Below are 14636 nucleotides of genomic sequence, written 5' to 3'. Positions count from 1 at the left end.
TTGGCAGATATCACAATGGGAAAATAGAACAGTAGGCTATGATCCTGGCAGGATATACGTAGGGACGAACGTCACAATGGGCTGTACTATTGAGCACATTTTAGTTGGTTGATGGATATCAGCAGAGCATCAACATTCGAATGCTCCCAAAACAATTTGAAAATGCAACAAGTTGATTATTTTTTTTTTTCTTTCACTATCGGCATCTGCTCTGATTCATTGCCTAGCCTAGGTTTCTCCGAATTATACCTTGAGTATCAGTGTCACGTAACTGTGGTGGCAAATCACCATTTGGGTAGTGTGGGAGAGGTGCGAACGTGAATGCAGCCGATTGGTGTCTATAATATGGTTTAGCACTATGCAAATACCCAGATCACACCCTATATGTCGGACCGGCGTAGTATAAAGTTCTTCCTGGCGTTCACAGTGCATTCGTAAAATGACGCATTTCTGCCAATACCATCATTATTGGATAAGTGATACATTCAATCCGATCTGTATAAAAAAAATACTGCCTCATCCTTCAAAACAATATCCTCGCCTATTTATCTAATACAACTCTATCACAATTGCACTTATTTTGTATTTCATTAATAGTCTCGAGATTTCAGTTTCACTATTAACATGCTTGAAATATAGAGGATGGTTGTTAATGTAATTTTTTCACTTATAAAAATGAAGTATTGCAACATAATGTTTAACAGTGAACATACCGTGGAAATTAACACAAATACAGAGATATTTTAAAATGGAGTCTTAAGAGTTTTATCTATGCAACAATTTGGAATATGTAAAAACATTGTAAATTAAAATAGGCACTGGCGGTTGAAAGATATCGCATTTCTTTTTGATGGAGAGAACAAACCTCTTTAGACTGCTCCGACCTCTTTTCCACTTAAATGGTCAAACTCCGCTCAACTGCGTGAAAGGTGTTAACCCTTGGCATTCGGGGGGGCATACATTTGGAGAGAAAAACATCGTCGCATCAATGATGTTTTAACAACGTGAAGCAAGAGTTCACTTTAGCACATACAGATTGAAAACGTACAGCAATCGGTTGTTTTCCTTTTTAGTTTAATTAAAAGCGTTCAGGGTTTACATTTCAGATCATTACGTTGTGGTGAGTTTTACAAGCAAAATATATCTTATTGCACTGAAGTGTGCGGGAATGGTTGGGAGCACTGTTCGACTACTTTTATTTTTTTTACTGTTAGCAGTTCCACTACTTTAACACATGTTTTCTCCCAATTAGCCAAGACTCATCAACCGGTCTTATAATAAAGGATCGCGTGCATGTCTTTTGGAATATACCAAATGCAGGAAGTCCACGGTTCAGTGTTGCTGTCTCTCCTGCGAAAGTACAGAGCATGGGTCTTTCCTGCTTTGGATAACCCGATTAGACTGATAACACAATCGTAAAAGCTCCTGCTTGTACCTGTATTCTACACACGTATGCTCGCCTCTCACATCATGGTTACTCAGCAGCAAAACCTGAAATGTCACAGCTCTGTCCCATGTCTAAATGCAGGTGCCCTCCTGGACTCCCTTCCTCCTGCTAAACTCCCAGCCACTGCTGAACTGGTTTACTGGTGCAACTGAAAGAACCCACATTGCCCATAGCCCAGTAGAGGTGTTACATAATGATAATGTAAATTAGGACCGCAAAGCGAGCCTACTTTCTGCATTAGAGAAATACTATGTTGTCCCTCAACACAAACCTATTGAGAGCGCTGGACCTTTGATGTCCGCACAAGAGGTGCATTTATTAACCGATTGCAAAGTCAATTGAGCAAATGTGCACTTTTCTTTTATACAAGTACCTCTGAAGGCAGTACTGTAAAACATGCAGAACCCTTCTAGATGTAAAAGACAAATATGTGAAAGTCAAACTGTTGCCTACTTGTGAACAAAGAGATTCAGGATAGTCTTCGTTTATATGTACCTTATCTAAAGAGCCAGTCAGAGGAAAGACAAAACATTTTACCAGTATAGGCTGTTATGCAAATTGATTTTCATTTCAAACATTAAAAGTGAATTACACATCAAGGTAAAACATAAAAGCACTTCATTAAAAAAAAGTAAACAATTTGACAAGACATGTTTGTATTAAACTTCAGACCACAACTCTATATTCTTAGCAAACTATTGGTTATGCCATGTGGTCCACAGGCTCTAGAGCGGTTCAATTCGTAATAGCCAGCACAATGTCCTCCCTGTCCATTATATTTTCATCCTTCTCTTAAGACTGTGAATCCATTTTTTAAAAAAACTATATCATCCTCCTCCTTCATAAAGGCGGAGAAAAAATGGGTTATCCAATCTTTTTCTGGTAGACGGGCCGATTGTGTTTTCACTTAGCTCGGATATTTAATTTCCACCAAATAGCTCTTGCATCTTTGTTAACCAAAAATTCCTGGTGTTCCGTGTTTGCATTAAATGATGATGGAATCTGTGAGGTGGTGGAGGCAAAACACTTCCAAACTGCTGTGTAAAACATGAAGATGTTTCACTGAGTGTTTATCACTATACAAGTTACTCGCCATCTGTATAACATATTGGATGTGATGGAGGAGGGGGTCAGGCGAAGCATGCAGTAGCCTCTGGCATTCCCCAAAATTACCTAATAGTTTATCGGACTGGAGGCAAAAAGGTGATCCGTCCTCTGTTTGAGATAAATATTCCATGGCATTATCAAGATCATTCTATTTTTCTTCTTTTCTTTGGCACTGGCGCTGCTAATCTGGGAAGCATGGGTTATGTCTGTTTCCAGTGCTCACGATTTGTGTAAGGCTCTTGTCATGCCTTACATCACTGAATGTTGACAGTCTGACAGGAAGTGGGGTGTTTCTTCTTCAATTGCTGCACTCTTTCAGCACCAAGTCTGCAAAGGATCAGGCTGGGATTCATTTTGATTTTGGTATTCTCTAAGGAGTGTAAGTGCGTACATTTCTTTTCCATCAGGACAGTCGTTGATTCTGTAGGGTTCGCTCTGCTGACCAGGGTTGTCCACCCTTCGTGCCATGTGCTTTCTAGAGGAAGAAAATTGTGTATTCCCCAGAGCATCCTCCATTCTCAGACTCTTGATTTATATCATTGGGATTATTAACTGTTTCAGACCTTCTCAAACCTGGGCATCTCTGCCCTTTGGATAATCGGAGTAATTTTCCCATTGCCTAAGCAATTCGCCACTCTGTGTTCCCTCATACATACAACTCCCTTCAGGCAGACCAACTGCATACATAGAACCTACTATTGCAGATATCGGTGTCCTTGTTCAGATGTGCAGTCTTGTTCGTTGGGTTTATGAAGTTTAATAATTGGAATGAATGACCTTTCATTTCTTCTGAGCAATTTCTACCATTCAACACTGGTCTAATAGAGAGACAGCAATGCAGACTGAAATTGCAGCATCAAAATACTCTTCATCCGCACTGCAGAATAGTGAGCAATCTTTTCCGGCCCCTGATTATACCCGTGAACTGCCTTAATCCATTTTAATCGCCATCAGGGCAGTGACACGTGAGAGGCCTTGGAGGGACCCACTTCAAAAGTGAACAGGGGAATAACCAATTATGCTTTGGGATAAAAGAAAGACCAGGGAATAACAATTCACAAGTATTATATCATTGCATTATTAAAGAGAAGTATAAAAGAGCCCAGGACTCGTCAGCAGGTGAGACAGAAAATGCAATTCTGGGAAGAGCAGAATAAACTAGCAAGGTAGGGCAAGGAACAGGAGATGCTGACTGTGAGATTGTTACTGGAAATATCACTCAGTCCCATTTGGAACTTGTCATTACACACAATCTCATTGGCAACATGACTATTGTGACACACCAACCATCTGGCAATTGAAACATCACGTACAACCATGAAGGGACTTTACTAATTTGCACACAATGCGGAAAGTGATTTTAAAATTATATAACCAGTAATTCCCACCTCCAATATCGTCAAAGACGTTCCCTGTGATATGTATGGTATATATTAACATCAACTTTATATACACTTAAGTATAGTCCTTCTTAAGTCCTCCGAGGGTTTTGGTATAATCACTCTTAATCTATCCCTCTAGGCAAATTAATATATCAGACATAGTTCACATGGAGACTTCTATGTCTCTATAGACACTCTTTGTTGACTTCTAAAACATACTGCACCATCCCTATGGGAACATTAATATTAGCACACAAAATCTCTGTTGGGAATTTGACATCCTCATCAACCACCATCACTGAGGGTGCATCAATATCTGCAGATGACATGTCTGTGGAGACTTCAGGATTCTCATACGCCCCATCACTGTGGGAATTACTTATGCTCATTATGGACCAACCATGTGGGAATTCAACATCACATACATCTCTGTAAGGACTTCAGAACCCATATATACTACCCATATGAAGACTTGATAATCATCAGATACAACCTGGGGGACTGTACATCAACACCTACCAACCCAGTGATGTATTTACTGTCTCCAAACATCCATTTGGAGATATCATCTGTGAGGACATCAATATTATCACATTCCAATAGTGTGGGGATTCCAATATTGTGTAGTCATTATAAATGAACATCAATCGTGTGCCAACTTTAATATTATGTGACACCCTATGAGGATTTCCATATAAACACATGTCATCGTGTAGGCCAGTCTGTTTTATCACACACACACTTTGTGTTGATTCCCATATCATTAAAAAAAACATCTTTGCTGGGACATCAAATCATCAAGCGTCACTGTGAAAACATTAATAGCATCAGATCACTCTCTGTAGAAACTTAACATCATACACTATCTTTGTAAACTCATCCATACCATGACACATCCCAGTGGGAACTTCATATGACGCACCAACCAGATGAACACTTAAAAATGGTAACATTGCCTATCTATAGACATTGTATCATCTCAACAACTGAAATATGTGGGACATTCAACATTGCATAATATCTTTGTGGGGACTTCAATTTAATCACACACCATTCCTTCAGCAACATCCATATCACATGCTATCCATCTAGGGACATCAATATCGGACATATCCCTGTATGGAATTATCAAACAATATTCCAGAGGGACATTACAAATTATAATATACACTTGGAGACTACATGTAATCTCACACCATCCCTTTAGGGACCTGATACTGAATATCATTAGACTGGCCCAACTGTTGGGTATTATATATCCACATGTAATCGTTTGTTTTCTTAAATGGGGTTCTTCACCAGGCAGTATGGTCATACATACAATCGAGGTATGTAACCAAACACCACTCTGTAAGGAATTCAGCACCATTATAAAGCACATCACCTTAGAGACCTTAATATCAGCACAATAAATCCATGAGGAGAATGTATCACCCATCCAAAGTCATAATATAACATTGCTTTGGAACCTCAACCCTCCCATATCACCATCCATCTGGGATTATCACTGGCAAAGTTCATAATTCCTGTGAATAGTTCAATATAATTTCACATCCCTCCTTGTGCAGACTTGAATCAAATTGAAAACTATCCATAAGTGGGCTGTAATCTCAGACTATCCATGTCAGGACCTCAACATTATCACAAACTATTCCAGTAGAGACCTATGTATCATCAATCACCATCTCTGTTAAAAAGACATGAGACCCTCCCTTTGCATTACATATCCTGATGAGGCAATCATAATCATCGAGCACTCTCACTGTATGGACAGTCATATCCTCAACCAAAACATCTTGCACCATCTGTGTGGGAATTGCCCCATAACTCCTCATCCTTGTGGTACTTCAATATAATGATATTTGTAATCTTTGTGAACTTCAAGATCATCATGCACCATCCCTGTGGAGCCTTCAATATCTTCACACATCAGACTTGTGGAACCTTGCGAACCATCACACACACTATCAACTTTGGGAAATTGTCATCCTAGGCTATGTTTGTGGGAACCTCTCTATTATGACGCTTTGTCTTTGTGGTGGTTTAAACATAATGACACCCAGATCTGTGGAAACATCTATATTATCATGCACCATCTCTAGAAGAGTTTAAGATCATTATAAACTATCCTCATGGGGACTTCAGTATCATCACACCCCATCCCAGTGGGGACTTCAAGTTTATTACACACCATCCATGTGGGTACTTAAATATAATAGGGTACCATCTCTATTGTGACTTCAATGTCAGTTTGGTCCCCTCTGAATAACGCAGCATAATTTCATATGTTTGGTGATTAGAGAGGCTGTTTTTCCACCAAGGGAAGCCCATTTGTATTCCCAAACTGTGCACACTTTTCAATACAAGGAAAATCCACATCTCCACCAATAGCCTGTTTGGGACCAGTTCAAGGAGCTGTTCAATGCATATATAGCTGCCCAATGCTAAACCGGACATTTGCACTGTGAACTGTTGTGGTCCCACTAGTGTTTTTATCCCTCCGACAGTGATGGAAATTCGTTTTTCTTTTTTTGGGATTTCTCTGCAGTGTATTCCATTTAACATACATTATAGTGAAATGCTGTATATTATTGCTAACACTAAGTATCTAAGAACTGACCAGTTCATCATTTGCAATGGCGCATAACCCTTATGAAATGTGCAAGTCACCTTTGTGAATAAGTCCTGAAAAGGGGACATTACCATGTGGGTACCTAGTAGAGACATTACCAAGAGGCACTCTTTCAGCTTACTAAATTGCTTTTATAACTGATGTAAAGAAATAGCTGCTACCATGGAGGTTGTAAGACAATTTCTGGCTGACAAACATTTGAACAGCATTTGTGCCTTACCAATTCACTTCAGGGCAATTGAAAGAAGCTGTTCTAATCTCCTTGCCTGCATGTTTCAAGCTGAATCACTGTGTATAAATTCCATGCATAATCCAATCCATTAACCAATCAAGACTCGCCAGTTGCAAAATGTACCACCCACAAATCCATATGCTTAGGGGGCGAATGTTTCGGCATACGGGTGAAATGGATTACATCACATTTTTTTATTCCGCCCTCTTACAAAACTCGCCTGTGCCTCTTGGCTTTTTCTTGCACCCTTTCAACTCCAACTGCCACCACATACCAGAGAGAAAGGGGCAGGGAAAGCGGGACATGTGAAGGAGAAAAAGAAAAGACTGTTTTTTTTCTCCATTATTTTTGTGTGGAAATGAGGGCAGATGAGAGAATGAGATTGACTAGGACAAAAGAAGGGCTATGACAAAGGACTAGGGCTATGGCGAAGGAGTAAACGTGATGCCTGCCTGGGAGTAAGCAACTTGCCTGGGAATTGATTGTAAATGTAAAGAAATGTAGCCCCATTTTTCCATGGTCTTTCCTGTTTGTGGTGAAAAACAGCAATGTTCTCGTGGAAGGTGGCTAACCAGTTCGTTTGCCTCCAATGTATTTGGTGTATTGTTTTAAAGGGCTCTTATACTGCAACAAATCTCCACCCTAGCAGTTTCTGGGAGCTTGCTTGTGGAAAAATGTGGTGGACTGTGCCTTCGCTTATAAATAATTCCTCGGTGGGTGTGGTTTGTGCTGTGAGTGGCCTTGGGAAGGCCTACACACTTTGTAATAGGCATTGAGGACGTGGCCTCGGAGCCCACTGTCACAGGTTGTAACCTATTCTCACGTGTCATCTTCTTCCTATCTTCATTTCCTGTGCAAATCATTTTGGCTTTGAAGATGGAGCTATTAGCACACTTAATAGCCAAAACTAAAAAAGAGCTACAAGTGATGTACAGTTATGCAAATCGATATTAACTAAAACAATATGACTTCCAGAACATGTGACGGGACAATTGTAAGGCTGTCTTTCTGCATATGTGTTTCCTAATGGCTACTGCTGCGCCTTTCTCTGCAGTCTAAATTATATTTAGACCAATTGCACTGCTGATGTAGCGTCTCCAGTCTGCTGACATGGTGATACCCGGAGACAGGTCGCCATGTTTGACTGGGCTCATGCAGGTCAGTTGCCAATTAAACAAACTTAAAATGTCAACAGAAAGTGTAGCTTATTTACAGCATATTTTTTTCTTCTGTTCCAAAGATATGTTGGATCCCAACCAAAAACATATGCACAGCAGAATGCACCATTTTTGTTTAAAACAATTCTATGCCTCTACATATTCCATCGCCCCGACCCCTGTAGCTCCAATCTAGAAATGTTACAAGATCTTTTTGAAATCCTGGATCTAACAATGATTACAGTACTTTGCTGATGGCGCATACCAAATGGATGGTGATTTACTGTATTGCTCCCCGAATGGTACCGCGAATGTTTTGCTTGTGGGCATCTGTAGGTTCCTACAAACGCAAGTTTCAATAGTATTTGCCACTTTCCTGCCTGCTCCACAATGTCTCAGATGAGCGTTCACCTCCAAGCTTTTTCTCAACTAATAATGCTTGTAGTAGGCAGTGAAGCTAAACGTGTAACAAAAACATTAATAAAGGTAGATTTAGATGGAAAATGTAAACCATATACTTCTTAGTTTATAACGCGCTTAATACCACAGACCAGTTTGTAAGCACGAGACTGGGATTCGAACCTCTGTTGCTATGGGCTTTCTTGCTTCCAAGACAGACACGTTGTCCCTGAGCTATCCTCCCAGATTATGAGTACTAATCCAATGAAAATTGATAAACCAATTGGCAACTGCTCATTCGGTGTGCAAACCTTGGTCAGTTGTGTACAATCTCGCACAACTATAATGTGGCTACGAATGGCCTGTCACGCATTTTCTGCCTGATTCATGGAATTATTTTGCGTGGAAAACGCAGATTTGCGCGCCTTTCTGCCCGGAAATCCCCATACTTTGAACAGATTTTCGGCCAGAAAGGTGCGTAAATCTGCGTTTTTCACGCAAATAATTCCATGAATCAGGCAGTTTATGTACTGTGAATTGTATGGTCCTGTTCTTTTAAACCGCATTCACTTTTAAAATGTATATATTTTTTAGAATAAAGTAAAATCTTCTCGTGTTTTGAAGTGATCTTTGTTAAAGAATTGTTTTTGCTTCCTTTCCTTGCAGTTCTTTGCCTTCGCATGTGAGCATCAGCTACGACGATTTCCACTCTGCACTCCGTCGCTATGCATGTTGCGAGCAGCGTCTGGGGAAGTGACCTCATTCAAAGACTTTCTACTTTCTATAGCAGATCCTGCTAAAGATGGGGCACAAAGTTTCTGATGTTTACAACAGTTTTGTTCCTTGAAAACCCACCACAGTGACCATTCTATTTTTTAAAAAAACGAGTGTCTTACCTTTCTACTGAAAAGTAAGCGCGTTTGTGTGCTCAAGCTACCATTCGTAGAGGAGGTCTTAGAGCGGTTGAAGGGTCCTCCACGGGCATGAGACGTTCGGTGTTGTCCACAAGCTCTACTAAATGTCGCCACACAATCGAACACTATTAAAGACCAAGATGTTTAAGACATCAGAAAAATTATGTTATGAAGAGTCCTTGATTTTTACGAGGAGATTGACTTTGGAATAATTCCCTCTTTATTTTTAACATAGTTTGTCCACGCAAAATTGCCTCATCTACAATCCGTCCCCTTCTCTATTGCATTTATTTGTGACTCGGGGCTGGAAAATGGAACATGTGGTCTGGCTTCTGTTCAGATTTTGCGTGCTTGTTCTTTGTGCACTGAGTTATGCAAGGATGGGAAATGTTCCTTTACTATCAAGAGGTTTTGCAACAATGTATTTGAGAGTGTCAGACTTTGGTGGGGATTGTAGTTTTTATTTTAGTAAATGGTGGGCCGCATTTCAGGCACTAATTCCTACAATGGTGCAGGTGTATCTCGCACCCAATTTGGAGATATGTTGGCGGTCTCAAGCTTTAAAGAAATAGACCGACAAATAAAACGTTATCAGACATGAAGGCAACACGTATGACTTATTGCTATTTTTGGTGATTAGCCCGGTTATTGATTTCAGTTTTAATATATTATGCTCCAACTAGAATGTCTTTTTAAGGCATCCTATGGGAGAGTGATCCATGGTGGTGACTTGTTTTATACACGTCATGCTCTAGACCCTCAATCTTTCTAGTCGTGAGGGCTATACAAGGTACTTTTATATTTGCATTTAACCGACTGTGCCATGTATGTTTTTGTACCTATTCTCCCCCAAGACTGTGCAAATTAAAATGTGGTGTTCTCTAGCCGTGCTTAAAACGAGCACAAATTAATCTCACTTATTGCATTCCTGTAAGTATGCAGGTTGGTTCATTGTTTGCTGCACAACTGCTGCAAATTATTTGCTGGTAAATGTATGGTTCCCTGATCTGAGATTATACGATTATGCATCTGGCGGGTAAGTAGTTTGCTAATTCTTTGCTCTGACCATTTGTTTACTAATTCGATATTATATCAAGGTTTTTATTTTTTTTATTTTTAACAAGTATGAGCGATTTTGGTATTCCCACTTGCACAGCCAGAGTAAGAGATTTTCTCACGCAGTTTTAGAAGACCACTCTGGTCCATGCCTTGTCGGTTAGCTACACCTGCCATTCAAGACAGGTTATGTCTGCATTAAATTCCAAGACTGTTCACGTCCAGTGCTGGTCGCAAAGAAGCAGCAAGACGGTTTGCACTCCTCTGTCTGATTTAAATTCATTAGTTTTTGGCATTTTTCATTCCAGTGCTCAAAGCGGATTTGGGTGACCTACTTGTGGTGTTCAGCTTGGGTGAGTAAGAAGGGAAGGTGGAAATGGAGGACGAGATGTTTGAGAGCGTGAAAGGCCTTTCTAATAGTGCAGTTGAAACCACTTAATAGATCCCTGGGAGTCTGTTTTAAGGCATGGTTCCAGTGCCAATGTGTTTATTTTTTTTTTACCCATTATAAACACGGGAATGTTCCAACTGCATAATTGTAATGAGGTTTTTGTGTGATGTCATTGAAGAGCTTATCATTTTGCTGTAAAATCCATCCCCATCTGTGCTGTGGTACCATCCATGCTTTCTGATATGTATGAGCCAGTGCATTTTCAGATACCGGGACCCTTCTAGTACAGAATCAGCTTGTTTCCCAAACGTGGTCTATACCATAAATGAGGAGATGAACTCTGGTTTCGCATCCGTTCTTTCTGGTTGTTGGTTTTGATCTAAGATTCAAGTTAGCAAAGATGGTTCTTAACATTTGAAACCTTTGAAGGTGGGGCGGCTTGCCACTTTTTTCTCTTTGTACCAATTTATTTAGAGGGGTTCCCACTCATGAATTAATGACTCGTAAGCGTGTAATTACTACGCTTTAGTTCCAGTCATGTCATCCGAGGGCTAGTATTGTGTGTATGTGTTCAGGAATCAAGTGTCTGTGTTCCAGCAGTTCCCCACTCATGAAGTCATTTTTTTATTTTGGCCTTTCTTTTCTCATAGTACATCACTACAAGCGGCAATCGTGTTTAGTTAGGCTAGTTTTAAAACGCGTGGATCCATCCATCAAATTTACTGCGTGCACAATGTGGTGCTGGAGTGGTTCTTAAAGGAAAATGTTGGTGACTGACGTTCCTATGTTTGAAACAAATGAGGCTACAGAAGTACAGACCAGATTTTATGCTTGAAACTCAGAACTGAGAGAAATGTATTGCCCTTTTTTAGACCAATCGAAAATGCCTGTTTTTGTACAGAAACTTGAACAAACTCAACTGAATAAAATTAAGAAATCCTGGCCTATTGCAGTGGTTGGTTGTTATCGTGTGTGTGTGTGTGTGTGTGTGTGTGTGTGTGTTTGTGTGTTTCATTTGCTCCAAAGCAAATCTGCTGATTTTTAGCCAACATTTGCATTCCACATGAAAAGCTACTACCTCTTGCCCCAAAACTTCATCCCCAGCCAACAGTAAAAAACAATCCGCTTTTTGACTGAAAAGAATCGATTCAAGAATGCAGCTTTTTTTTCGATTTATTAAGACCATGTTAACTTGCTTTTTTAACCTTTTTTTTATGTTGTGTGTTTTACTAGCACGCGGGAGATAGCAGCAGGCCTATTTGCATAAAGGGAAAAGTGCCTGAAACTACTGATCTAAGCAAGTGTTTGAAACTGCCGGGTGGCAGTGTACCCTGGGCACTCCTCTTTTCCACCTCACCCTGCATCCCCCACACTCCATCCCTGCTCACTCTGCCCATGCACCACTCCTTATCCTTAATTTTTGGCTGACTTCTTTGACCTGTGTAAGGCTGCAGAAGTAAGAATCTGACACCAGACGGTATGCATCTTGCCAAAGAGTTTTATTAAAAGGGGGAAAAACCTACCTAGCCCTGTTACTAAAGGGGGTTTCCCTGCCTCAAACCAAATTGTAAGGACTGTCAGGATGTCCGTGAAAAGTAAATAGTCCAATGTCTTGTGTCCTAAACCTATTTCTGCCTCTTACACTTTAAGCTAAACTAAAGACCCTGGTGATCTTCTTGAGTCAGAATTCTCAGCAGCTTGATAAAGGTGTGGGGAATGTCTTCCTTCTCCAGGCCTTTCTCCGGCTTCTCTCGGCAGTTCACAACATCAGACTTCTTAAAACAGTTCAACACATCAGGCTTCTCAACACAGTTCACAATGCCTGGGGAATGACTCCCTTCCCCTGGGCTTTCCTTCCCCATTGTAAAGTCTCTCATGGGTTCCAGATCTCTCTTTCTCTCTAGAGAGTTGCAGTGAGCTCCGGTCCACCTGGGGAACTTCTCTGTACCGGCTTGGTTTCGGGTCCTTCCACTCTGGACTGGCCCTGGTCTGTCCAGCGCTTCCCTCTTGGCATCCTGGTCTGCTTCCTTCCAACTTCCTGCACGGTGCTGGCTCCTGCAGCTCCCACAGGGAGGATTAGACAACTGCTTCCCGATTCTCTCTTCCTTTTCATTGAGCAATGAGCAACCAGCAACAACTAGACTGCTCATTGTGGTTCTTAAGAGTAGTCTTCATGCCTCTGCTGCTGCTCCTCTTTGTCGTATTGAAGCTGTAAAAAGTTCATTACACATTATCTGAGGACCTATAATTGCATTAAATGCAAAAGAGCAAAGATGTGATATTTCATGAATTTTTTGCAGAGTCTCCAAGTGCTACTAACAATGTTATTGTGTGCTTTCCAGCTGTGCCATTAAATCCACTCTGTCCTAACAGCATATACACATTCTGAATGTCTTCTCTGCCCCATAAATCTGGTTCATCAGTAGTTGTCCAATTTCTAGCAATTGTCAGTATACCAAATGGATTCCTGGTTCATTAGAATTGTTGCTGTCCACTACCCATTTATTTCCTATTGTATCCTGTTCCCACTTTTGCTCCATAAGTAAGGCTTTCTATCTGCAGGTCGCGTGGCTGTCCTGGTGCCAACCCGTACACGCAATGTCTAGGGCGATTGGCCCACACGTCAGAGGTTTGTTCGCTGTTTGAAGCCTTGTCTGGAGGGACAAGCTCTGTTGTGGACAGGACCTCTTCAAGCAAGCTCCTTTAGAAGAGCAGAAATGCTTACAAGTGCAACAATCTTTTTCCACAGCAACTTGTTCCAATGGCTTGTTTCTGTCAGCAGTTGGCCCCGCCCCTCCCTCCACACGATATGGGTCACAGGAATGTCTTTTGGTGGCTAAAACAGGCATTGCTGCAGACCTCTTGGCTGGGTGAGCGGTCTTTTAATTGGGATTGCTGCTATCTAAACATGTGGCTTCTGATGTCCTTGAAAGTGAAGTATCGATACCAGGCTTAGAGGAGGGCTTCCAAATTTAATCGGGACATTCAGGACAAACGTCAAAGGGAGTGGGGCTTTCTCTGTTCAGCGACGCTTTGGAAAAGGGATACTAGGTGGACTGCTGCTTAGGTAGATATATATCGGCTTCCCCACAGCCTATAGACCAATAACATGAAAAGATGCTACCCCTTAGACCAAGCACATGGCCCAGTCTATTACTAGCTAATTGTCTGCTAATTATAATTGAGTACAGATGTGAGTTTTGGTAGTTGCATTTCCTTTCTCGTAATTGAAGGCAAGTCACTTTTTTTAGGTTGGTTTGAACCTTTTATTCCATGTTCTAAACACCATGTGTGGGTTGAAAGATTGCTAGTGCCTAAGTGGCGACACTTGTTTTGACCTATTGACGGTGGTCTTCAAGGCTGGGGGTTATCTCACACACTTGTTCATTGTTGCTGAAAAGGGCCTTGCCCAGCATGTGTATATATTTTTTTTTTACAGCAAGTATTTTGGTAGTGAGAAATACACTTTCCTTATTGATCAAATAACTCGGTCAGAAAAGATATGGAGAAATGGCTTGTGTTACCAGTGGTAGAAACGACAACCAGTCCTGTCCCTAAATGGGCTTGATGCAATTATGAAATTGAGCCTCCTGTTTCGAGAGAGACTGTACCTAATAGGCGTCCAACATGTAGCATTGCCATCTGATTAGTTTATCCCGAATGTTAAACCAGAAGTATCCACTATGCTGCGTAAAAGAAAGTTATAGTTGAATTCAAGGCAACTTAGTTTGCCACAAGACGGCTTCCTGGCTATAGTGAAGGATGGAAAGGAGGCAATGGGGGGGGTGTCTCCAGTCAGGACTGGACACTGGTGACAGTATCAGCAGGTCCATGGCTTCTAGCACCGTACTACACAGGTTTGCCTGGTTGAGAAAATTGGGCTTTGCACCGGATGTGCAGGCCGGAGTACTCCATATGC

General features: G+C 41.1%; 1 protein-coding gene across 2 annotated transcripts in view; it reads left to right on the top strand.

Annotated features, from left to right (window-relative positions):
* NUS1 (NUS1 dehydrodolichyl diphosphate synthase subunit) overlaps nucleotides 1–11659 on the top strand; it is a 276491-nt gene extending 264832 nt beyond the window's left edge. For both annotated transcript variants that reach the window (XR_011260485.1, XM_069606624.1), the window contains exon 5: nucleotides 9023–11659. Coding sequence is in view for 1 of the 2 variants with exons in the window: in XM_069606624.1 (XP_069462725.1) it covers nucleotides 9023–9113 (91 nt within the window). In the remaining variant the exon portion in view is untranslated. The remainder of the gene's footprint in view (nucleotides 1–9022) is intronic.
* Nucleotides 11660–14636: the final 2977 nt, after the last annotated feature.

The sequence above is a fragment of the Ambystoma mexicanum genome, chromosome 4p (genome assembly GCF_040938575.1).
Source record: "Ambystoma mexicanum isolate Mex_15411 chromosome 4p, UKY_AmexF1_1, whole genome shotgun sequence".
Lineage (NCBI taxonomy): Eukaryota > Metazoa > Chordata > Amphibia > Caudata > Ambystomatidae > Ambystoma > Ambystoma mexicanum.
This window is presented reverse-complemented; position numbering and strand designations above follow the sequence as displayed.